The 25,817-nt window shown below is 54.8% G+C and overlaps 1 protein-coding gene across 1 annotated transcript in view; it reads right to left on the reverse strand.

Annotated features, from left to right (window-relative positions):
* Positions 1–25,817, reverse strand: part of LOC137331665 (unconventional myosin-VIIa-like) — a 252,700-nt gene that overhangs the window by 66,353 nt on the left and 160,530 nt on the right. Inside the window, exons 37-44 of the mRNA XM_067995609.1 lie at positions 23,178–23,302; positions 18,077–18,234; positions 16,582–16,735; positions 14,493–14,648; positions 12,089–12,194; positions 11,886–11,999; positions 4,805–4,892; positions 1,359–1,465 (exon numbers count right to left, since the gene is read on the reverse strand). Coding sequence (XP_067851710.1) covers positions 1,359–1,465; positions 4,805–4,892; positions 11,886–11,999; positions 12,089–12,194; positions 14,493–14,648; positions 16,582–16,735; positions 18,077–18,234; positions 23,178–23,302 — 1,008 coding nt within the window. The remainder of the gene's footprint in view (positions 1–1,358; positions 1,466–4,804; positions 4,893–11,885; positions 12,000–12,088; positions 12,195–14,492; positions 14,649–16,581; positions 16,736–18,076; positions 18,235–23,177; positions 23,303–25,817) is intronic.

The following is a 25,817-nucleotide window of genomic DNA, read 5'->3' on the forward strand; positions in this document are numbered from 1 at the left end:
GGTCAGTCACTCACCTGTACACAGGGTCAGTCACTCTCCTGTACACAGGGTCAGTCACTCTCCTGTACACAGGGTCAGTCACTCACCTGTACACAGGGTCAGTCACTCACCTGTAGACAGGGTCAGTCACTCACCTGTACACAGGGTCAGTCACTCACCTGTACACAGGGTCAGTCACTCACCTGTAGACAGGGTCAGTCACTCACCTGTAGACAGGGTCAGTCACTCTCCTGTAGACAGGGTCAGTCACTCTCCTGTACACAGGGTCAGTCACTCACCTGTACACAGGGTCAGTCACTCACCTGTAGACAGGGTCAGTCACTCACCTGTAGACAGGGTCAGTCACTCACCTGTACACAGGGTCAGTCACTCACCTGTACACAGGGTCAGTCACTCTCCTGTAGACAGGGTCAGTCACTCACCTGTACACAGGGTCAGTCACTCACCTGTAGACAGGGTGAGTCACTCTCCTGTAGACAGGGTCAGTCACTCACCTGTACACAGGGTCAGTCACTCACCTGTACACAGGGTTAGTCACTCTCCTGTAGACAGGGTCAGTCACTCTCCTGTAGACAGGTTCAGTCACTCACCTGTAGACAGGGTCAGTCACTCTCCTGTAGACAGGGTCAGTCACTCTCCTGTAGACAGGGTCAGTCACTCTCCTGTACACAGGGTCAGTCACTCACCTGTACACAGGGTCAGTCACTCACCTGTACACAGGGTCAGTCACTCACCTGTACACAGGTTCAGTCACTCTCCTGTAGACAGGGTCAGTCACTCTCCTGTAGACATGGTCAGTCACTCTCCTGTAGACAGGGTCAGTCACTCTCCTGTACACAGGGTCAGTCACTCACCTGTACACAGGGTCAGCCACTCACCTGTAGACAGGGTCAGTCACTCACCTGTACACAGGGTCAGTCACTCACCTGTACACAGGGTCAGTCACTCACCTGTAGACAGGGTCAGTCACTCACCTGTAGACAGGGTCAGTCACTCTCCTGTAGACAGGGTCAGTCACTCTCCTGTACACAGGGTCAGTCACTCACCTGTACACAGGGTCAGTCACTCACCTGTAGACAGGGTCAGTCACTCACCTGTACACAGGGTCAGTCACTCACCTGTAGACAGGGTCAGTCACTCACCTGTAGACAGGGTCAGTCACTCACCTGTACACAGGGTCAGTCACTCACCTGTAGACAGGGTCAGTCACTCTCCTGTAGACAGGGTCAGTCACTCTCCTGTACACAGGGTCAGTCACTCACCTGTACACAGGGTCAGTCACTCACCTGTACACAGGGTCAGTCACTCACCTGTAGACAGGGTCAGTCACTCTCCTGTACACAGGGTCAGTCACTCACCTGTGGGTAATGGAACACTACATCTGCTTTGAGGTCTCTGCCGGGAAAGACATTGAGCCACAGTTTCCTCATGAACAGCACCTGGTGCGTCACCGAGACTGACATGCCTACAAAATGACAGCAAAGTATAACATTAATCCAGAGGGAAGTAGACGTCATCTTTATACACCTTAGGTAAGTTCTGTGAGGCTCTGCTTCTCGTTCGGCAGAATCGGGCACAGAGGTCAGTGCGGCAATTCATGGTGCTGCTGGTCCCTCCCCCGACCCTCCCCCTGCCCTCCCTCCCCCGACTCTCCCACTGCCCTCCCTCCCCCGACCCTCCCACTGCCCTCCATCCCCCGACCCTCCCACTGCCCTCCATCCCCCGACCCTCCCACTGCCCTCCCTCCCCCGACCCTCCCACTGCCCTCCCTCCCCCGACCCTCCCACTGCCCTCCCTCCCCCGACCCTTCCACTGCCCTCCCTCCCCCGACCCTCCCACTGCCCTCCATCCCCCGACCCTCCCACTGCCCTCCCTCCCCCGACCCTCCCACTGCCCTCCCTCCCCCGACCCTCCCACTGCCCTCCCTCCCCCGACCCTCCCACTGCCCTCCCTCCCCCGACCCTCCCACTGCCCTCCCTCCCCCGACCCTCCCACTGCCCTCCCTCCCCCGACTCTCCCACTGCCCTCCCTCCCCCGACTCTCCCACTGCCCTCCCTCCCCCGACCCTCCCACTGCCCTCCCTCCCCCGACCCTCCCACTGCCCTCCATCCCCCGACCCTCCCACTGCCCTCCATCCCCCGACCCTCCCACTGCCCTCCCTCCCCCGACTCTCCCACTGCCCTCCCTCCCCGACTCTCCCACTGCCCTCCATCCCCCGACCCTCCCACTGCCCTCCCTCCCCCGACTCTCCCACTGCCCTCCCTCCCCCGACTCTCCCACTGCCCTCCCTCCCCCGACCCTCCCACTGCCCTCCCTCCCCCGACTCTCCCACTGCCCTCCCTCCCCCGACCCTCCCACTGCCCTCCCTCCCCCGACTCTCCCACTGCCCTCCATCCCCCGACCCTCCCACTGCCCTCCATCCCCCGACTCTCCCACTGCCCTCCATCCCCCGACCCTCCCACTGCCCTCCCTCCCCCGACTCTCCCACTGCCCTCCCTCCCCCGACTCTCCCACTGCCCTCCCTCCCCCGACTCTCCCACTGCCCTCCCTCCCCCGACCCTCCCACTGCCCTCCCTCCCCCGACTCTCCCACTGCCCTCCCTCCCCCGACCCTCCCACTGCCCTCCCTCCCCCGACTCTCCCACTGCCCTCCCTCCCCCGACTCTCCCACTGCCCTCCCTCCCCCGACTCTCCCACTGCCCTCCCTCCCCCGACCCTCCCACTGCCCTCCCTCCCCCGACTCTCCCACTGCCCTCCCTCCCCCGACTCTCCCACTGCCCTCCCTCCCCCGACTCTCCCACTGCCCTCCCTCCCCCGACCCTCCCACTGCCCTCCATCCCCCGACTCTCCCACTGCCCTCCCTCCCCCGACCCTCCCACTGCCCTCCCTCCCCCGACTCTCCCACTGCCCTCCCTCCCCCGACTCTCCCACTGCCCTCCCTCCCCCGACCCTCCCACTGCCCTCCATCCCCCGACTCTCCCACTGCCCTCCATCCCCCGACTCTCCCACTGCCCTCCATCCCCCGACTCTCCCACTGCCCTCCCTCCCCCGACTCTCCCACTGCCCTCCCTCCCCCGACCCTCCCACTGCCCTCCCTCCCCCGACTCTCCCACTGCCCTCCCTCCCCCGACCCTCCCACTGCCCTCCCTCCCCCGACCCTCCCACTGCCCTCCCTCCCCCGACCCTCCCACCGCCCTCCCTCCCCCGACTCTCCCACCGCCCTCCGTCCCCCGACCCTCCCACTGCCCTCCCTCCCCCGACTCTCCCACTGCCCTCCCTCCCCCGACCCTCCCACTGCCCTCCCTCCCCCGACCCTCCCACTGCCCTCCCTCCCCCGACCCTCCCACTGCCCTCCCTCCCCCGACCCTCCCACTGCCCTCCCTCCCCCGACCCTCCCACTGCCCTCTGACCCCCGACCCTTCCACTGCCCTCCGTCCCCCGACCCTCCCACTGCCCTCCCTCCCCCGACTCTCCCACTGCCCTCCCTCCCCCGACCCTCCCACTGCCCTCTGACCCCCGACCCTTCCACTGCCCTCCATCCCCCGACCCTCCCACTGCCCTCCGTCCCCCGACCCTCCCACTGCCCTCTGACCCCCGACCCTTCCACTGCCCTCCGTCCCCCGACCCTCCCACTGCCCTCTGACCCCCGACCCTTCCACTGCCCTCCATCCCCCGACCCTTCCACTGCCCTCCGTCCCCCGACCCTCCCACTGCCCTCTGACCCCCGACCCTTCCACTGCCCTCCGTCCCGACTCTCCCCCTGCCCTCCGTCCCCCGACCCTCCCACTGCCCTCCGTCCCCCGACCCTCCCACTGCCCTCTGACCCCCGACCCTTCCACTGCCCTCCGTCCCGACTCTCCCCCTGCCCTCCGTCCCCCGACTCTCCCCCTGCCCTCAGTCCCCCGACCCTCCCACTGCCCTCCGTCCCCCGACCCTCCCACTGCCCTCTGACCCCCGACCCTTCCACTGCCCTCCGTCCCGACTCTCCCCCTGCCCTCCGTCCCCCGACCCTCCCACTGCCCTCCGTCCCCCGACCCTCCCACTGCCCTCTGACCCCCGACCCTTCCACTGCCCTCCGTCCCCCGACTCTCCCACTGCCCTCAGTCCCCCGACCCTCCCACTGCCCTCCGTCCCCCGACCCTCCCACTGCCCTCTGACCCCCGACCCTTCCACTGCCCTCCGTCCCGACTCTCCCCCTGCCCTCCGTCCCCCGACCCTCCCACTGCCCTCTGACCCCCGACCCTTCCACTGCCCTCCGTCCCGACTCTCCCCCTGCCCTCTGACCCCCGACCCTTCCACTGCCCTCCGTCCCGACTCTCCCCCTGCCCTCCGTCCCCCGACCCTCCCACTGCCCTCTGACCCCCGACCCTTCCACTGCCCTCCGTCCCCCGACTCTCCCACTGCCCTCAGTCCCCCGACCCTCCCACTGCCCTCCGTCCCCCCACTCTCCCACTGCCCTCCGTCCCCCGACCCTCCCACTGCCCTCCCTCCCCCGACCCTCCCACTGCCCTCCCTCCCCCGACCCTCCCACTGCCCTCTGACCCCCGACCCTTCCACTGCCCTCCGTCCCCCCACTCTCCCACTGCCCTCCGTCCCCCCACTCTCCCACTGCCCTCCGTCCCCTGACCCTCCCACTGCCCTCCCTCACCCCACTCTCCCACTGCCCTTCCTCCCCCCACTCTCCCACTGCCCTCCCTCCCTCCACTCTCCCACGGCCCTCCATTCCCCGACTCTCCCTCTGTGCTGCCGGGAGCAAGGCTCCACCCGGGAGACATGTTCCTGATTATGGTGTCAGAGACACTTACCATCCTTCATTGGCTTGTCTTTCTTGACCCAGTCACTCACATGCCTCACAAAATCAAAGAAGAAATCCCCTTCAGGAATGCTGATCACCTAAAAGCACAAGGGAGAGAGAACTAAGAGATTCACAGAGCTGCATGTACCTGAGGTCATGTCCCTGCGCTACTGAAACAGAGAATCTGTTGAGCTCTCCAGTCAACCACTCACAGGTGGATACAGTCGGTCACTCACTGGTGGACACAGTCGGTCACTCATATGTGGTACAATCGGTCACTAACAGGTGGCACAATCAGTCACTGGTGGTCACTCACAGCTGGACAAAGTCGGTCACTCACAGGTGGACACATTTGGTCACTCACAGGTGGACACGGTCGGTCACTCACAGGTGGTACAATCGGTCACTCACAGGTGGATGCAGTCGGTCACTCACAGGTGGTACAATCGGTCACTCACAGGTGGACACATTTGGTCACTCACAGGTGGTACAGTCGGTTACTCACAGGTGGACACAACTGGTCACTCACAGGTGGACACGGTCGGTCACTCACAGGTGGTACAATCGGTCACTCACAGGTGGATGCAGTCGGTCAGTCACAGGTGGATGCAGTCTGTCACTCACAGGTGGGCATGGAGGATCACTCACAGGTGGGCACAGTCGGTCACTCACAGGTGGGCACAGTCGGTCACTCACTGGTGGACACAGGTGATCATTTACAGGTGGTACAATCGGTCTCTCACAGGTGGACACAGTCGGTCACTCACAGGTGGTTCAGTCTGTCACTCACAGGTGGACGCAGTCAGTCACTCACAGGTGGCACAGTCAGCCACTCACAGGTGGACACAGTCGGTCACTCACAGGTGGACACAGTCGGTCACTCACAGCTGAACAAAGTCGGTCACTCACAGCTGGACAAAGTCGGTCACTCACAGGTGAACACAGTCAGCCACTAACAGGTGGACACAGTCAGCCACTAACAGGTGGACACAGTCAGCCACTCACAGGTGGACACGGTCGGTCACTCACAGGTGACACAGTCAGCCACTCACAGGTGGACACAGTCGGTCACTCACAGGTGGACATGGTCGGTCACTCACAGGTGGATGCAGTTGGTCACTCATAGGTGACACAGTTGGTCACTCACAGGTAGTACAATCAGTCACTCACAGGTGACACAGTCGGTCACTCACTGGTGGACACAGTCGGTCACTCACAGGTGGACATGGTCGGACACTCACAGGTGGATACGGTCAGTCACTCACAGGCGGATGCAGTCGGTCACTCACAGGTGGACACAGTCAGCCACTCACAGGTGGACACGGTCGGTCACTCACAAGTGGATGCAGTCGGTCACTCACTGGTGGACACAGTCGGTCACTCACTGGTGGACACAGTCGGTCACTCACTGGTGGATACAGTCGGTCACTCACTGCTGGACACAGTCGGTCACTCACTGGTGGACACTGTCGGTCACTCACTGGTGGATACAGTCGGTCACTCACAGCTGAACAAAGTCGGTCACTCACAGGTGAACACAGTCAGCCACTCACAGGTGGACACAGTCAGCCACTCACAGGTGGACGCAGTCGGTCACTCACAGGTGGACGCAGTCGGTCACTCACAGGTGGTACAATTGGACACAGTCGGTCACTCACGGGTGGACACAGTCGGTCACTCGCAGCTGAACAAAGTCGATCACTCACAGGTGGACACAGTCAGCCACTCACAGGTGGACACAGTCAGCCACTCACAGGTGGACACAGTCGGTCACTCACAGGTGGACACGGTCGGTCACTCATAGGAGACACAGTTGGTCACTCACAGGTAGTACAATCAGTCACTCACAGGTGACACAGTCGGTCACTCACTGGTGGACACAGTCGGCCACTCACAGGTGGACATGGTCGGTCACTCACAGGTGGATACGGTCAGTCACTCACAGGTGGATGCAGTCGGTCACTCACAGGTGGACACGGTCAGCCACTCACAGGTGGACACGGTCAGCCACTCACAGGTGGATGCAGTCGGTCACTCACTGGTGGACACTGTCGGTCACTCACTGGTGGATGCAGTCGGTCACTCACAGGTGGATGCAGTCGGTCACTCACTGGTGGACACTGTCGGTCACTCACTGGTGGATGCAGTCGGTCACTCACAGGTGGATGCAGTCGGTCACTCACTGGTGGACACAGTCGGTCACTCACTGGTGGACACTGTCGGTCACTCACTGGTGGACACGGTCAGCCACTCACAGGTGGACACGGTCGGTCACTCACAGGTGGACATGGTCGGTCACTCACAGGTGGATGCAGTTGGTCACTCATAGGAGATACAGTTGGTCACTCACAGGTAGTACAATCAGTCACTCACAGGTGACACAGTCAGTCACTCACTGGTGGACACAGTCGGTCACTCACTGGTGGACACGGTCGGTCACTCACAGGTGGATACGGTCAGTCACTCACAGGTGGATGCAGTCGGTCACTCACTGGTGGACATGGTCAGTCACTCACAGGTGGATACAGTCGGTCACTCACTGGTGGACACAGTCGGTCACTCACTGGTGGACACTGTCAGTCACTCACAGGTGGATACAGTCGGTCACTCACAGGTGGATGCAGTCGGTCACTCACTGGTGGACACGGTCAGTCACTCACTGGTGGACACAGTCGGTCACTCACTGGTGGACACTGTCGGTCACTCACTGGTGGACACTGTCAGTCACTCACAGGTGGTACAATTGGACACTCACAGGTAGACACAGTCGGTCACTCACGGGTGGACAGTCGGTCACTCACAGCTGAACAAAGTCGGTCACTCACAGGTGAACACAGTCAGCCACTCACAGGTGGACACAGTCAGCCACTCACAGGTGGACGCAGTCGGTCACTCACAGGTGGTACAATTAGACACTCACAGGTGGACACAGTCGGTCACTCACGGGTGGACAGTCGGTCACTCACAGCTGAACAAAGTCGGTCACTCACAGGTGGATGCAGTCGGTCACTCACTGGTGGATGCAGTCGGTCACTCACAGGTGGATGCAGTCGGTCACTCACTGGTGGACACTGTCGGTCACTCACAGGTGGACACAGTCAGCCACTCACAGGTGGACGCAGTCGGTCACTCACAGGTGGTACAATTGGACACTCACAGGTGGACACAGTCGGTCACTCACGGGTGGACACAGTCGGTCACTCACAGCTGAACAAAGTCGGTCACTCACAGGTGAGCACAGTCAGCCACTCACAGGTGGACACAGTCAGCCACTCACAGGTGGACACAGTCGGTCACTGACAGGTGGACATGGTCGGTCACTCACAGGTGGATGCAGTTGGTCACTCATAGGAGACACAGTTGGTCACTCACAGGGAGGACAATCAGTCACTCACAGGTGACACAGTCGGTCACTCACTGGTGGACACAGTCGGTCACTCACAGGTGGACATGGTCGGTCACTCACAGGTGGATACGGTCAGTCACTCACAGGTGGATGCAGTCGGTCACTCACAGGTGGACACGGTCAGCCACTCACAGGTGGACACGGTCGGTCACTCACAGGTGGATGCAGTCGGTCACTCACTGGTGGATACAGTCGGTCACTCACTGGTGGACACAGTCGGTCACTCACAGGTGGACACAGTCGGTCACTCACTGGTGGACACAGTCGGTCACTCACTGGTGGACACAGTCGGTCACTCACTGGTGGACACAGTCGGTCACTCACTGGTGGACACAGTCGGTCACTCACAGGTGGACACAGTCGGTCACTCACTGGTGGATACGGTCAGTCACTCACAGGTGGATGCAGTCGGTCACTCACTGGTGGACACAGTCGGTCACTCACAGGTGGACATGGTCGGTCACTCACAGGTGGATACGGTCAGTCACTCACAGGTGGATGCAGTCGGTCACTCACAGGTGGACACGGTCAGCCACTCACAGGTGGACACGGTCGGTCACTCACAGGTGGATGCAGTCGGTCACTCACTGGTGGACACAGTCGGTCACTCACAGGTGGACATGGTCGGTCACTCACAGGTGGATACGGTCAGTCACTCACAGGTGGATGCAGTCGGTCACTCACAGGTGGACACGGTCAGCCACTCACAGGTGGACACGGTCGGTCACTCACAGGTGGATGCAGTCGGTCACTCACTGGTGGACACAGTCGGTCACTCACTGGTGGATACAGTCGGTCACTCACAGGTGGATGCAGTCGGTCACTCACTGGTGGATACAGTCGGTCACTCACAGGTGGATGCAGTCGGTCACTCACTGGTGGACACAGTCGGTCACTCACTGGTGGACACAGTCGGTCACTCACTGGTGGACACTGTCGGTCACTCACTGGTGGACACTGTCAGTCACTCACAGGTGGTACAATTGGACACTCACAGGTGGACACAGTCGGTCACTCACGGGTGGACAGTCGGTCACTCACAGCTGAACAAAGTCGGTCACTCACAGGTGAACACAGTCAGCCACTCACAGGTGGACACAGTCAGCCACTCACAGGTGGACGCAGTTGGTCACTCACAGGTGGTACAATTGGACACTCACAGGTGGACACAGTCGGTCACTCACGGGTGGACACAGTCGGTCACTCACAGCTGAACAAAGTCGGTCACTCACAGCTGAACAAAGTCGGTCACTCACAGGTGAACACAGTCAGCCACTCACAGGTGGACACAGTCAGCCACTCACAGGTGGACACGGTCGGTCACTCACAGGTGGACATGGTCGGTCACTCACAGGTGGACACGGTCGGTCACTCACAGGTGGACATGGTCGGTCACTCACAGGTGGATGCAGTTGGTCACTCATAGGAGACACAGTTGGTCACTCACAGGTAGTACAATCAGTCACTCACAGGTGACACAGTCGGTCACTCACTGGTGGACACAGTCAGTCACTCACAGGTGGACATGGTCGTACACTCACAGGTGGATACGGTCAGTCACTCACAGGTGGATGCAGTCGGTCACTCACAGGTGGACACGGTCAGTCACTCACAGGTGGATGCAGTCGGTCACTCACAGGTGGACACGGTCAGCCACTCACAGGTGGACACGGTCGGTCACTCACAGGTGGATGCAGTCGGTCACTCACTGGTGGACACAGTCAGCCACTCACAGGTGGACACGGTCGGTCACTCACAGGTGGACATGGTCGGTCACTCACAGGTGGATGCAGTTGGTCACTCATAGGAGACACAGTTGGTCACTCACAGGTAGTACAATCAGTCACTCACAGGTGACACAGTCGGTCACTCACTGGTGGACACAGTCGGTCACTCACAGGTGGACATGGTCGGTCACTCACAGGTGGATACGGTCAGTCACTCACAGGTGGATGCAGTCGGTCACTCACAGGTGGACACGGTCAGCCACTCACAGGTGGACACGGTCGGTCATTCACAGGTGGACACGGTCAGTCACTCACAGGTGGACACGGTCAGCCACTCACAGGTGGACACGGTCGGTCATTCACAGGTGGATGCAGTCGGTCACTCACTGGTGGACACAGTCGGTCACTCACTGGTGGATACAGTCGGTCACTCACAGGTGGACACTGTCGGTCACTCACTGGTGGATACAGTCGGTCACTCACTGGTGGACACAGTCGGTCACTCACAGGTGCATGCAGTCGGTCATTCACTGGTGGACACAGTCGGTCACTCACTGGTGGACACAGTTGGTCACTCACTGGTGGACACAGTCGGTCACTCACTGGTGGACACTGTCAGTCACTCACAGGTGGTACAATTGGACACTCACAGGTGGACACAGTCGGTCACTCATGGCTGGACACAGTCAGTCACTCACAATGGACACAGTCAGTCACTCACAGTGGACACAGTCAGTCACTCACAGGTGGGGCAGTCTGTCATTCACAGGTGGAAATAGTTGGTCACTAACAGGCGATACAATCATTCACTCACAGGTGGACACAGCCGGTCACTCACAGGTGGACATAGTTGGTCACTCACAGATGGACACAGTCAGTCTCACACATGCTGACACAATTCGTCACTCACAGGTGGACACAGTCGGTCTCTCAGAAGTGGTACAGTCGGTCACTCACAGGTGAACATGGTCGGTCAGTCACATGTGACACAGTTCGTCTCTCACAAGTGAACACAGTTGGTCGCTCACAGGTATTACAATCGGTCACTCACAGGTGGACACAGTCGATCACTCACAGATGGCACAATTGGTCACTCACAGGTGGTACAATCGGTCACTCACAGGTGGACACAGTCGGTCACCCACAGGTGGGCACAGTTGGTTTCTCACAGGTGGACACAATTGGTTACTCACAGGTGGACACGGTCAGTTAGTCACAGGTGGACATGGTCAGTCAGTCACAGATGGCAGAGTTGGTTACTCACAGGTGGGGCAGTCAGTCACTCACAGATGGACGCAGTTGATCACTCACAGGTGGACACAATCGGTCACTCACAGGTGGGGCAGTCGGTCACTCACAGGTGGACATAGTCAGACACTCACAGGTGGACACTGTCAGTCACTCACAGGTGGACACTGTCGGTCACTCCCTGGTGGACACCGTCGGTCATTCACAGGTGGACACCGTTGGTCACTCACAGGTGGACACAGTCGGTCACTCACAGGTGGACATAGTCAGACACTCACAGGTGGACACTGTCAGTCACTCACAGGTGGACACAGTCGGTCACTCACAGGTGGACACCGTCGGTCACTCACAGGTGGACTGTGTCGGTCACTCACAGGTGGACACAGTCGGTCACTCACAGGTGGACACAGTCAGTCACTCACAGGTGGACAGTGTGGTCACTCACAGGTGGACACAGTCGGTCACTCACAGGTGGACACAGTCGGTCACTCACAGGTGGACACAGTCGGTCACTCACAGGTGGACAGTGTGGTCACTCACAGGTGGACACAGTCGGTCACTCACAGGTGGACACAGTCGGTCACTCACAGGTGGACACAGTCGGTCACTCACAGGTGGAAACCATCGGTCACTGGAGATTTTGATCATATAATTTGTAGGCGCCGGGTTGTTGAAAGGCATGGAAACCAAATGGAGTGGCTGTCTTTTACCTTGTCTGCTACCCGTACAAACAGGCTGAGGCCTTCAGCAGAGCTGAGCTTTAAATGCTTGGTGATACTTTCACACACATCCTTCGCTTTGGTGCTGGTGAAAATCTCAAATGCCTGTTGGGATAGAAAGTAAATCGGATGAGGGAGGACAGCAGGAAGGTCAGCGGGACTCTCCGAGGGGAGGAGTGGAGGACATCACTCACCTCATCTGTGTCGTCGGGGAAGTAGATTTTGTGCAGGATCTTGGTGCTCCAGCATTGGATGGCCTCCACCTCCAGCACATGAGGGGGATTCTTCCGAGCTCCACATCTGTCAGTGAGAACAACGGCTGCGGGGTCAGTGATGGTTCATATTCTAACACTGTAACTTTAACTATCAACTCTCCCATTTCTGAATTCAGTCACTTCATTCATTCTGAAACCTTTAACCCTCTGAGAGTGATACTCCAATTTGTGGGTAATAATCGCCTTCACACAGTTACGGTTCAGTAAATTCCTTGATGCCCAAATGGGAGTGCAGCAATTTCCAGCCTAACTCACTCCCCAGGTTCCTCTTTGCTTCGTATTTATGCCGACTCCAGGGACACGTTGTTCCTACAGCTGTCGTTCGCACGGCAGGAGTTGAATGTAGTTTTGGTCTGAGTTTGAGTGACAGCTCTGTGTACACTCCCAGTAACTATGGGACTGAAGTTAATCTGATCCACCTACCCAACAATCCGCTAGATTGTTGATTCACACTTGGGATGTAAAAGATTTTCTATCATGTCCAGAAATGCAAAATGCCGTCAATTCTGCTCAACTGAGACTTAATGTTGACAAGGGAAGATCTTCCGATTGGCAAAGCTGGTGCAAACATTTAACCCAGTCTCATCATATTCCTGTCTGTGTAAACACTGTTACTGTACCTTTTAACCCTGTTTAATATCTGAATGCAGTCAGCAAAAACACTGTTATATCTACATGCTGCCCCTCGGCAACATCATCCGAAAACACGACGTCAGGTTCCACATGTACGCTGACGACACCCATCTCTACCTCACCATCACCTCCCTCGACCCGTCCACTGTCTCTGATTTGTCACACTGCTTGTCCGACATTCAGTACTGGATGAGCAAAAATTTCCTCCAACTAAATATTGGGAAGACCGAACCCATTGTCATCGGTCTCTGCTGCAAACTCCCCTCCCTAGTCACTGACTCCATCCCTCTCTCCCTGCACTGTCTGAGGCTGAACCAGACCGTTTGCAACCTTGGCGTCCTATTTCACCGTGAGATGAGCTTCTGACCCCATATCCTCTTCATCACCAAGATCGCCAACTTCCACCTCCATAACATCGCCCGTCTCTGTCCCTGCCTCGGGTCATCTGCTGCTGAAACCCTCATCCATGCCTTTGTTACCTTTAGACTCGACTATTTAATGCTCTCCTGGCTGGCCTCCCATCTTCCACCCTCCATAAACTTAGAATCATAGAAAGGTTACAGCACGGAAGGAGGCCATTCTGCCCATCGAGTCCGCGCCGGCTCTATGCAAGAGCAATCCAGCTAGTCCCACTCCCCCGCCCTATCCCCATAGCCCTGCAAATTTTTTCCTTTCAAGTACTTATCCGGTTCCCTTTTGAAAGCCACGATTGAATCTGCCTCCACCACCCCCTCAGGCAGTGCATTCCAGATCATAACCACTCACTGTGTAAAAAATTTTTTTCCTCAAGTCACCTTTGGTTCTTATGCTAATCACCTTAAATCTATGTCCTCTGGTCCTTGACCCTTCCGTCAATGGGAACAGTTTCTCTCTATCTACTCCGTCTGGACCCTTCATGATTTTGAATACCTCTATCAAATCTCCTCGCAACCTTCTCTGTTCCAAGGAGAACAACCCCAGCTTCTCCAGTCTATCCACGTAACTAAAGTCCCTCATCCCTGGAATCATTCTAGTAAATCAATTCTGCACCGTCTCCAAGGCCTTCAAATCTTTCCTGAAGTGCGGTGTCCAGAACTGGACACAATACTTCAGTTGTGGTCGAGCCAATGTTTTATACTTGAGCTCATCCAAAACTCTGCTGCCCGTATCCTAACTCGCACCAAGTCCCGTTCACCCATCACCCCTGTGCTCGCTGACCTACATTGGCTCCTGGTCCAGCAATGCCTCGATTTAAAATTCTTATCCTTGTTTTCAAATCCCTCCATGGCCTCACCCCTCCCTATCTCTGTCACCTTCTCCAGCCCTACAACCCTCCGAGATCTCTGCGCTCCTCCAATTCTTGGCCCTTGCACATCCCCGATTTTAATCGCTCCACCATTGGCGGCTGTGCCTTCAGCTGCCTCGGCCCTAAGCTCTGGAATTCCCTCCCTAAACCACTTTGCCTCTTGATCTCTCACCCTTCCTTTAAGATGCTCCTTAAAATCTACCTCTTTGACCTAGCTTTTGGTCACCTGTCCTAATATCTCCTCCTGTGGTTCGGTGTCAAATTTTGTTTGATAATCGCTCCTGTGAAGGGCCTTGGAACATTTTACTACGTTAAAGGCGTTATATAAATGCAAGTTGTTGTTGTTAATGTACCTTCTAACCCTGTTTAATCTCTGATTGCAGTCAGTATAATCAGTTACTGTACCTTTTAACCCTGTTTAATCTCTGAATGCAGTCCACTGCCAGTCTCTCTTTTGGCTGAGTCTCGAGGAACTTCTTCACATGAGGCAGCAGCACGGTGCTGGGAGAGAAGAGCCCAGTGCAGAGCCAGAGGAGCTGCCAACCACTGTCCGCACTGTACCTGGGAGTCAGAAGAAGAGGGAGCCACCATCAACGTATCAGTTAACCAGTAGGGTTTTTACAACAATCTGGCAGCTTTCTTTCTGGTCCCAGCCCACAAATTACCCGATTTATTCAAGTTCACAATTTGCCAGGGTGGGATTTGAACTTTCAACCTCTGGGTTTTGCAGCACCAGGGCCTCTACATCACCACTCCCAGCACAGACCAGCGATGGAATCTGGACATCTCTGGGCTGTGTAGGTTGGCCCTACGCCAGGTGACGCACGCTGATCCTCACTAAACACCTGGCTGAGGCATCCTACCTCACCATCCACCAGGTAATGCAAAACAAGGCAATACCAGACCGACCAGCCCGGCCAGTTAATGATGAGCCTCCTCCTGGATTGAGGGTTGGGGGGTTGGGAGTGCCCCTCAAACCATGGGCCACCATCCCAGATTCCAACACGGGGCAACCCAAAGTACCAGGAAACATAGGAACATAAGAAATAGGAGCAGAAGTAGTCCATACGGCCTCTCGAGCCTGCTCCGCCATTCAATAAGATCATGGCTGATCTTCGACCTCAACTCCACTTTCCCTATATCCCTTGATTCCCTTGGCATCCAAAAATCTATCAATCTCAGTCTTGAATATACTCAACAACTGAGCATCCACAGTCCTCTGGGGTAGAGAATTCCAAAGATTCACAAGCCTCTAAGTGAAGAAATTCCTCCTCATCTCAGTCCTAAATGGCCGACCCCTTATCTTGAGACTATGCCCTCTAGTTCTAGACTCTCCAGCCAGGGGAAACAGCCTCACAGCATCTATCCTGTCAAGCCCTCTCAGAATCCTTTATATTTCAATGAGATCACCTCTCATTCTTCTAAACTCCAGAGAGTATAGGCCCATTCTACTCAACCTCTCCTCATAGGACAACCCTCCCATCCCAGGAAACAGTAACAAAATTGGGCTTGTTCTCCTTAGAAAAGGGGAAACATTTTCTTAATTATTTGTTTTCAGGATGTGGGTGTCGCTGGCAGGGACGGCACTGATTAGTGACCCTGAGATGGTGGTGGTGGGCCTTCTCCTTAAACCACTGCAGTCCGTGTGGAGATGGTGCTCTCATGATGGCGATGATGGAGAATCGCAGTACTTAGAGGGGATGGTGCACCCTTGATATTGGTGCTTGATATTGGTGGTAGAGTTGGGGGTGGAGAGGTACTGCAACGCTGACTCTTTGACCCACACACCCTTCTTGCAGTGGTAGCACGGGGTCGGCGGGTTTACGTCTAGTCTCAGACAAAGGTGTCTGCGACCAATGCCAAATAGGCAGCTTTGATGCGCAGGGATTGTAAATCTACTTTACATCCTACAAAACACTGTGGCCAAACTGCACCAGCTGTGCTTATAACACTGGCCTTACCACTCCACGTACAGCCCACACACTCACTATTTGAGGCACAGTGAGGTGGGGATAGGGTTGCCAACCCAGGAATTAAAGATTAATCTCCAGGACACTGCTGGGATTAAAATCACAGGGGCGCTAAAAAAGGTGGGCGTTTTTTTCATTTTCTTCGAACACTTTTGTTTATTAGTTATAAAAATAATTAGAAAAAAAGCAGTTTGACACAGTCAAGAATCATCCAATCTGCTAATGAAGAGTCTGCTTGCCTTCCAATTGGTGGGGGAAGGTGTTGAACCGCGAGGATGGAGGTTTTAGTGATTGATGGTGGAAGTGGGGGAGGGAGGTGCGGTTGGAGGCAGGAGGTCATGTGATGAAAACTCCAGGACTACGTCCAACCAGAGTTGGTGACCTTGGGTAAGGAGGTGTCCAGTGGGCCAGTTCAGTGAGACATGCTCAGAGTAATGGGGCAGCGGGTGGCGATTCCATGCACTGCTCATGACCTGTGAGCAGCTCGAGGGTTTGGCCCCAGGGTCCGAGAGCTGGACTGTTACCTGTTACGATTATCTGTCAGCTGCTTCACAATCTGACAATAGATCTCATCCTGTAGTGACTCCTCCCGTAGTGCTCCAGAGAATATCTGATCGGTCAGCTCACTGCCAGGCTTGGCCTGCTTGCCTGGGTAATCTCCCATGTACTTCATTATGGGTGAGTTGCTGGTTAAGGAAATGAGAGTGGCAGAAACAAGTAACAGGCAAATAAGACAAAGTTCACGTGCTTGACCTGGGGAAGGCCATTGCTACTTTGCATCTTTAAACTGGAATCTAGCTGATCTGGTCTCTCTGGGATTGGCTCCATGACAGGCTGAGGAAAGTGTCCAGCTCCCCTACCACAGCCTACAGGTGACTGAATACGATCCAATCTCGCCCCATCTCGATTCACATTGAGTATAACATCTCGATGAGAACTGCAGCATTCCCGCTGTTAAACCCTGTAACTGGAATATAGGAACATAGGAACAGGAGGAGGCCATTCAGCCCCTCAAGCCTGTTTTGCCATTCAATTAAATCATGGCTGATCTGTATCGTTACTCCATCTACCCGGCTTGGTTCCATAACCCTTAATACCTTTGCCGAACGATAATCCATCAATCTCAGTTTTGAAAGTTTCAACTGATCCCCAGCCTCACAGAGAGTTCCAGATTTCCACTCCCCTTGGTGTGAAGAAGTGCTTCCTGACATCACCCCTGAACGGCCTAGCTCTAATTTTAAGACTAAATGACTGCAGTAAGGGAGTCTGATGACCAACACAGGCTGGTTAATCTGTCAATGTGATTACTGTCAGAGGTTAAAGCTGCACAGTGTTGCCACAGGATTCTCTCAGTGTTGATAGTGGGCGCGGCAGTCAAGGGATTGGGGAGAATGTGGGCCTTGGGAATAGGAGGCTGTAGAAGCTTGGCAACTTCTAATGCCAGGATGATAGGACTCTACCATCAAACTTGGGAAGAGGTGAGAAAGACACTTGGAGTGCAGGACTGAGAGATGAACCTAAGCTGGATCAGGAGCCAGGCCACTCTGAGATCAGCTGGTCCCATCCAGGGAGAGCGAGGGTCTTTACTTTGGTTCTTCATTGTTTTCTGTCTTTACCTTTCTGATTTTTTGGGGTTTTTCAGAAGGGGTTGCAGGAATCTGGTTGGAATATTTATATTTATATTTTATGATGCTGATCTTATACTCGTTGGTCTGGATATCAGCCCGCGTTTATACAAGCTGCACTGGATATCAGCCTGCGTTTATACAAGCTGCACTGGATATCAGCCCGCGTTTATACAAGCTGCACTGGATATCAGCCCGCGTTTATACAAGCTGCACTGGATATCAGTCCGCATTATGCAGGTTGCACTGGATATCAGCCCGCATTTATACAAGCTGGGCTCGCTATCAGCCCGCGTTTATACAAGCTGCACTGGATATCAGCCCGCGTTTATACAGGCTGGGTTGCATTTGAGTTGGGAGGCGAGATCTGGTCAGTGACGGACTGAAAGGATATCAGTGAACGCCTGGCAGGCGACCTGCACCATCTCTGGGATCATGCAGACTTTCTTCAGTAAGGGCTGTCTCAGAGGTTCCCTTGAGCAGGCCCAGATCCGGTCCTTCACACGAGCCTTTGGAAACACCACTTTGCTCAATGATTCTTTTGCTGGGGGCCTGGTTGGAGAAGAGAAGAGGAACCAAGTGAACACCAGGTACAGGTCGGCGAGCACCACTCAGAGGGCAGAGTTCAGTGTGTCCGATTCGCCGCGTGCATAAATTCTCAGACACCAGCTTTAATGAGGAGAAAATCGGGAGTGGGGCACAGACTGGATCCCCAATTGGGAATCCCGTCAAGCGTGGCTCTGTGTCGGGAGCATTGCCCAATGAGGTCTCTTCATGCAAGTGAAATCAAACTCTCCCAGCAGTCACCTTCTCTACACTGTCTAATCCACGCAGTGCAGCCGTGTCTGGGATTCTCAGTGTGCAGCCGTGTCTGGGATTCTCAGTGTGCTGCCGTGTCTGTGATTCTCAGTGTGCTGCCGTGTCTGTGGGATTCTCAGTGTGCTGCCGTGTCTGTGATTCTCAGTGTGCAGCCGTGTCTGGGATTCTCAGTGTGCAGCCGTGTCTGGGATTCTCAGTGTGCAGCCGTGTCTGTGGGATTCTCAGTGTGCTGCAGTGTCTGTGGGATTCTCAGTGTGCTGCCGTGTCTGTGGGATTCGCAGTGTGCTGCAGTGTCTGTGGGATTCTCAGTGTGCTGCCGTGTCTGTGGGATTCTCAGTGTGCTGCAGTGTCTGTGGGATTCTCAGTGTGCTGCCGTGTCTGTGGGATTCTCAGTGTGCTGCCGTGTCTGTGGGATTCTCAGTGTGCTGCAGTGTCTGTGGGATTCTCAGTGTGCTGCCGTGTCTGTGGGATTCTCAGTGTGCTGCAGTGTCTGTGGGATTCTCAGTGTGCTGCAGTGTCTGGGATTCTCAGTGTGCTGCAGTGTCTGTGGGATTCTCAGTGTGCTGCTGTGTCTGTGGGATTCTCAGTGTGCTGCTGTGTCTGTGGGATTCTCAGTGTGCTGCTGTGTCTGTGGGATTCTCAGTGTGCTGCTGTGTCTGTGATTCTCAGTGTGCTGCTGTGTCTGTGGGATTCTCAGTGTGCAGCTGTGTCTGTGGGATTCTCACTGTGCTGCTGTGTCTGTGGGATTCTCAGTGTGCTGCAGTGTCTGGGATTCTCAGTGTGCTGCTGTGTCTGTGGGATTCTCAGTGTGCTGCTGTGTCTGTGGGATTCTCAGTGTGCTGCTGTGTCTGTGGGATTCTCAGTGTGCTGCTGTGTCTGTGATTCTCAGTGTGCTGCTGTGTCTGTGGGATTCTCAGTGTGCAGCTGTGTCTGTGGGATTCTCAGTGTGCTGCAGTGTCTGTGGGATTCTCAGTGTGCTGCAGTGTCTGTGGGATTCTCAGTGTGCTGCTGTGTCTGGGATTCTCAGTGTGCTGCAGTGTCTGTGGGATTCTCAGTGTGCTGCCGTGTCTGTGGGATTCTCAGTGTGCTGCAGTGTCTGTGGGATTCTCAGTGTGCTGCCGTGTCTGTGGGATTCTCAGTGTGCTGCTGTGTCTGGGATTCTCAGTGTGCTGCCGTGTCTGTGGGATTCTCAGTGTGCTGCAGTGTCTGTGGGATTCTCAGTGTGCTGCTGTGTCTGGGATTCTCAGTGTGCTGCCGTGTCTGTGGGATTCTCAGTGTGCTGCAGTGTCTGTGGGATTCTCAGTGTGCTGCTGTGTCTGTGGGATTCTCAGTGTGCTGCAGTGTCTGGGATTCTCAGTGTGCTGCAGTGTATGTGGGATTCTCAGTGTGCTGCTGTGTCTGTGGGATTCTCAGTGTGCTGCTGTGTCTGTGGGATTCTCAGTGTGCTGCTGTGTCTGTGGGATTCTCAGTGTGCTGCTGTGTCTGTGATTCTCAGTGTGCTGCTGTGTCTGTGGGATTCTCAGTGTGCAGCTGTGTCTGTGGGATTCTCACTGTGCTGCTGTGTCTGTGGGATTCTCAGTGTGCTGCTGTGTCTGGGATTCTCAGTGTGCTGCTGTGTCTGTGGGATTCTCAGTGTGCAGCTGTGTCTGTGGGATTCTCAGTGTGCAGCTGTGTCTGTGGGATTCTCACTGTGCTGCAGTGTCTGTGGGATTCTCACTGTGATGCTGTGTCTGTGGGATTCTCAGTGTGCTGCCGTGTCTGTGGGATTCTCAGTGTGCTGCCGTGTCTGTGGGATTCTCAGTGTGCTGCAGTGTCTGGGATTCGCAGTGTGCTGCCATGTCTGTGGGATTCTCAGTGTGCTGCTGTGTCTGTGGGATTCTCAGTGTGCTGCAGTGTCTGGGATTCGCAGTGTGCTGCCGTGTCTGTGGGATTCTCAGTGTGCTGCTGTGTCTGTGGGATTCTCAGTGTGCTGCTGTGTCTGGGATTCTCAGTGTGCTGCTGTGTCTGTGGGATTCTCAGTGTGCTGCTGTGTCTGTGGGATTCTCAGTGTGCTGCTGTGTCTGTGGGATTTGCAGTGTGCTGCTGTGTCTGTGGGATTCGCAGTGTGCTGCTGTGTCTGTGGGATTCTCAGTGTGCTGCTGTGTCTGGGATTCTCAGTGTGCTGCTGTGTCTGTGGGATTCTCAGTGTGCTGCTGTGTCTGGGATTCTCAGTGTGCTGCTGTGTCTGTGGGATTCGCAGTGTGCTGCTGTGTCTGTGGGATTCTCAGTGTACTGCTGTGTCTGTGGGATTTGCAGTGTGCTGCTGTGTCTGTGGGATTCGCAGTGTGCTGCTGTGTCTGTGGGATTCTCAGTGTGCTGCTGTGTCTGGGATTCTCAGTGTGCTGCTGTGTCTGTGGGATTCGCAGTGTGCTGCTGTGTCTGTGGGATTCTCAGTGTGCTGCAGTGTCTGTGGGATTCTCAGTGTGCTGCCGTGTCTGTGGGATTCTCAGTGTGCTGCAGTGTCTGTGGGATTCTCAGTGTGCTGCTGTGTCTGTGGGATTCTCAGTGTGCTGCAGTGTCTGGGATTCTCAGTGTGCTGCTGTGTCTGTGGGATTCTCAGTGTGCTGCTGTGTCTGGGATTCTCAGTGTGCTGCTGTGTCTGTGGGATTCTCAGTGTGCAGCTGTGTCTGTGGGATTCTCACTGTGCTGCTGTGTCTGTGGGATTCTCAGTGTGCTGCTGTGTCTGGGATTCTCAGTGTGCTGCTGTGTCTGTGGGATTCTCAGTGTGCAGCTGTGTCTGTGGGATTCTCACTGTGCTGCTGTGTCTGTGGGATTCTCAGTGTGCTGCAGTGTCTGTGGGATTCTCACTGTGCTGCTGTGTCTGTGGGATTCTCAGTGTGCTGCCGTGTCTGTGGGATTCTCAGTGTGCTGCCGTGTCTGTGGGATTCTCAGTGTGCTGCAGTGTCTGGGATTCGCAGTGTGCTGCCGTGTCTGTGGGATTCTCAGTGTGCTGCTGTGTCTGGGATTCTCAGTGTGCTGCAGTGTCTGGGATTCGCAGTGTGCTGCCATGTCTGTGGGATTCTCAGTGTGCTGCTGTGTCTGTGGGATTCTCAGTGTGCTGCTGTGTCTGGGATTCTCAGTGTGCTGCTGTGTCTGTGGGATTCTCAGTGTGCTGCTGTGTCTGTGGGATTCTCAGTGTGCTGCTGTGTCTGTGGGATTTGCAGTGTGCTGCTGTGTCTGTGGGATTCGCAGTGTGCTGCTGTGTCTGTGGGATTCTCAGTGTGCTGCTGTGTCTGGGATTCTCAGTGTGCTGCTGTGTCTGTGGGATTCTCAGTGTGCTGCTGTGTCTGGGATTCTCAGTGTGCTGCTGTGTCTGGGATTCTCAGTGTGCTGCTGTGTCTGGGATTCTCAGTGTGCTGCTGTGTCTGTGGGATTCGCAGTGTGCTGCTGTGTCTTTGGGATTCTCAGTGTACTGCTGTGTCTGTGGGATTTGCAGTGTGCTGCTGTGTCTGTGGGATTCGCAGTGTGCTGCTGTGTCTGTGGGATTCTCAGTGTGCTGCTGTGTCTGGGATTCTCAGTGTGCTGCTGTGTCTGTGGGATTCGCAGTGTGCTGCTGTGTCTGTGGGATTCGCAGTGTGCTGCTGTGTCTGTGGGATTCGCAGTGTGCTGCTGTGTCTGTGGGATTCTCAGTGTGCTGCTGTGTCTGTGGGATTCGCAGTGTGCTGCTGTGTCTGTGGGTTTCTCAGTGTGCTGCTGTGTCTGTGGGATTCGCAGTGTGCTGCTGTGTCTGTGGGTTTCTCAGTGTTCTGCTGTGTCTGTTGGGACCTTCAAAAGTGCATCAGGGGCACACACCCTGACAAAGGCACAGACGATCATCAAGAGTGACTTCATGCTGCTTTCAGGATGGATGAGAAATTTGGGAAGATCCCAACTAAATGATGTTTCTCGTTTCTTCTCCTCCCAATGGAGTCAGCTGGGCTTCTGCTTCAGGTAATCGATGTCCTCTTCTTGGTAAACATAGTAAAACAAAAATTTGACACCGAGCCACATAAGGAGATAATAGGACAGGTGACCAAAAGCTTTGTCAAAGAGGTAGGTTTTGAGGAGGGTCTTAAAGGAGGAGGGAGAGGTAGAGAGGTTTAGGGAAGGAATTCCAATGCTTAGGGCCTCGGCAGCTGAAGGCACGGCCTCCAGTGGTGGAGTGATTAAAATCGGGGATGCGCAAGAGGCAAGAATTGGAGGAGAGCAGAGATCTTGGAGGATTGTAGGGCTGGAGGAGGTTACAGAGATAGGGAGGGACGAGGCCATGGAGTGATTTGAAAACAAGGATGAGAATTTTAAAATTGATGTGTTCCCGGACCAGGAGCCAATGTAGGTCAGTGAGTACAGGGGTGATGGGTGAACAGGACTTGATGCGTGTTAGGATACGGGCAGCAGAATTCATTCGAATATAACTGGCTCTTATACACATAAATGGACTGATCACACAGTCTATGTTTGTTCCAAATTGGCTTGGTTCCTACCTCAAACTTTGTAGGCAACCCACAAAACTTACAACATTTGGACTGAGTTGCACTTGGACAAAGATTCGGACTGGAGCTAGCTTTTTAACAATTCCTTCCATCCAGTGACAGAATTAAGCCAAAATAAGGCACAACTGAAATATTTTAGTCTGTGGCTCAGGAAGAGAGATTAACCTGAAATGGTCGTAGGAATATTCCTCCAGTGTATAGGGCTTGATCTTCAATTCCGGCTCCTTCACCTCGGCACGAGCATTCTGGGCCACTTGGCGACGCTGGTCAGGTGACATCAGGAACAAGGTCTATCAGTGAAACAAGAACAGGACGTGTAAACTGGGACTTTCCAAAAATCCAACACTGGGGGACGGGTTAAATTAATTCGTTTTTAAAAAAACTAAAAATAACCCAAGTCAATTAATTACATAAAAACTTTCATTAATTAAATAAACGAAACAAGGTTAGATTGAGAAGGCAGTGGAGGTGGTGTGCTGTAACTGCAGCATGTGGGAGTTTTTTTTAATTCGTTCATGGGATGTGGGCGTCGCTGGTAAGACCGGCATTTATTGCCCATCCCTAATTGCCCTCGAGAAGGTGATGGAGAGCCGCCTTCTTGAACCGCTGCAGTCCGTGTGGTGACGGTTCTCCCACAGTGCTGTTAGGAAGGGAGTTCCAGGATCGTGACCCAGCGACGATGAAGGAACGGCGATATATTTCCAAGTCGGGATGGTGTGTGACTTGGAGGGGAACGTGCAGGTGGTGTTGTTCCCATGTGCCTACTGCTCTTGTCCTTCTAGGTGGTAGAGGTCACGGGTTTGGGAGGTGCTGTCGAAGAAGCCTTGGCGAGTTGCTGCAGTGCATCCTGTGGATGGTACACACTGCAGCCACGGTGCGCCGGTGGTGAAGGGAGTGAATGTTTAGGGTGGTGGATGGGGTGCCAATCAAGCGGGCTGCTTTGTCCTGGATGGTGTCGAGCTTCTTGAGTGTTGTTGGAACTGCACTCATCCAGGCAAGTGGAGAGTATTCCATCACACTCCTGACTTGTGCTTTGTAGATGGTGGAAAGGCTTTGGGGAGTTAGGAGGTGAGTCACTCGCCGCAGAATACCCAGCGTCTGACCTGCTCTTGTAGCCACAGTATTTATGTGGCTGGTCCAGTTAAGTTTCTGGTCAATGGTGACCCCCAGGATGTTGATGGTGGGGGATTCGGCGATGGTAATGTCAAGAGGAGGTGGTTAGACTCTCTCTTGTTGGAGATGGTCATTGCCTGGCACTTGTCTGGCACAAATGTTACTTGCCATTTATCAGCCCAAGTCTGGATGTTGTCCAGGTCTTGCAGCATGCAGGCACAGACTGCTTCATTATCTGAGGGGTTGCAAATGGAACTGAACACTGTGCAATCATCAGCGAACATCCCCATTTCTGAACTTATGATGGAGGGAAGTTCGTTGATGAAGCAGCTGAAGATGGTTGGGCCGAGGACACTGCCCTGAGGAACTCCTGCAGCAATGTCCTGGGGCTGAGATGATTGGCCTCCAACAACCACTACCATTTTCCTTTGTGCTAGGTATGACTCCAGCCACTGGAGAGTTTTCCCCCTGATACCCATTGATTTCAATTTTACTAGGGCTCCTTGGTGCCACACACGGTCAAATGCTGCCTTGATGTCAGGGGCAGTCACTCTCACCTCACCTCTGGAATTTAGTTCTTTTGTCCATGTTTCGACCAAGGCTGTAATGAGGTCTGGAGCCGAGTGGTCCTGGTGGAAGCCAAACTGAGCATCCATGAGCAGGTTATTGGTGAGTAAGTGCCGTTTGATAGCACTGTCGACGACACCTTCCATCACTTTGCTGATGATTGAGAGTAGACTGATGGGGAGGTAATTAACCAGGTTGGATATGTCCTGCTTTTTGTGGACAGGACATACCTGGGCAATTTTCCACATTGTCAGATAGATGCCAATGTTGTAGCTGTACTGGAACAGTTTGGCTAGGGGTGTGGCTAGTTCTGGAGCATATGCCTTCAGCACTACAGCTGGGATGTTGTCAGGGCCCATAGCATTTGTTATATCCAGTGCACTCAGCCGTTTCTTGATATCACGTGGAGTGAATCGAATTGGCTGAAGACTGGCTTCTGTGATGGTGGGGATATCGGGAGGAGGCTGAGATGGATCATCCACTCGCACTTCTGGCTGAAGATGGTTGCAAACACCTCAGGCTTGTCTTTTGCACTCACGTGCTGGACTCTGCCATCATTGAGGATGGGGATGTTTACAGAGCCTCCTCCTCCCGTTAGTTGTTTAATTGTCCACCACCATTCACAACTGGATGTGGCAGGACTGCAGAGCTTTGATCTGATCCATTGGTTGTGGAATCGCTTAGCTCTGTCTATAGCATGTTGCTTCCGCTGTTTAGCATGCATGTAGTCCTGAGTTGTAGCTTCACCAGGTCGGCATCTCATTTTTTGGTACGCCTGGTGCTGCTCCTGACATGTTCTTCCACAGTCCTCATTGAACCAGGGTTGATCCCCTGGCTTGTTGGTAATGGTAGAGTGAGGAATATGCTGGGCCATGAGGTTAGATTGTGCGGGAATACAATTCTGCTGCTGCTGATTGCCCACAGCGCCTCATGGATGCCCAGTTTTGAGCTGCCAGATCTGTTCTGAATCTATCCCATTTAGCACGGTGATAGTGCCACACAACACGTTGGATGGTGTCCTCAGTGCGAAGACGGGAATTCGTCTCCACAAGGACTGTGCGATTGTCACTCCTACCAATACTGTCATGGACAGATGCATCTGTGGCAGGTAGATTGGTGAGGACG

Source organism: Heptranchias perlo, chromosome 13 (genome assembly GCF_035084215.1).
Source record: "Heptranchias perlo isolate sHepPer1 chromosome 13, sHepPer1.hap1, whole genome shotgun sequence".
NCBI classification, from domain to species: Eukaryota; Metazoa; Chordata; class Chondrichthyes; order Hexanchiformes; family Hexanchidae; genus Heptranchias; species Heptranchias perlo.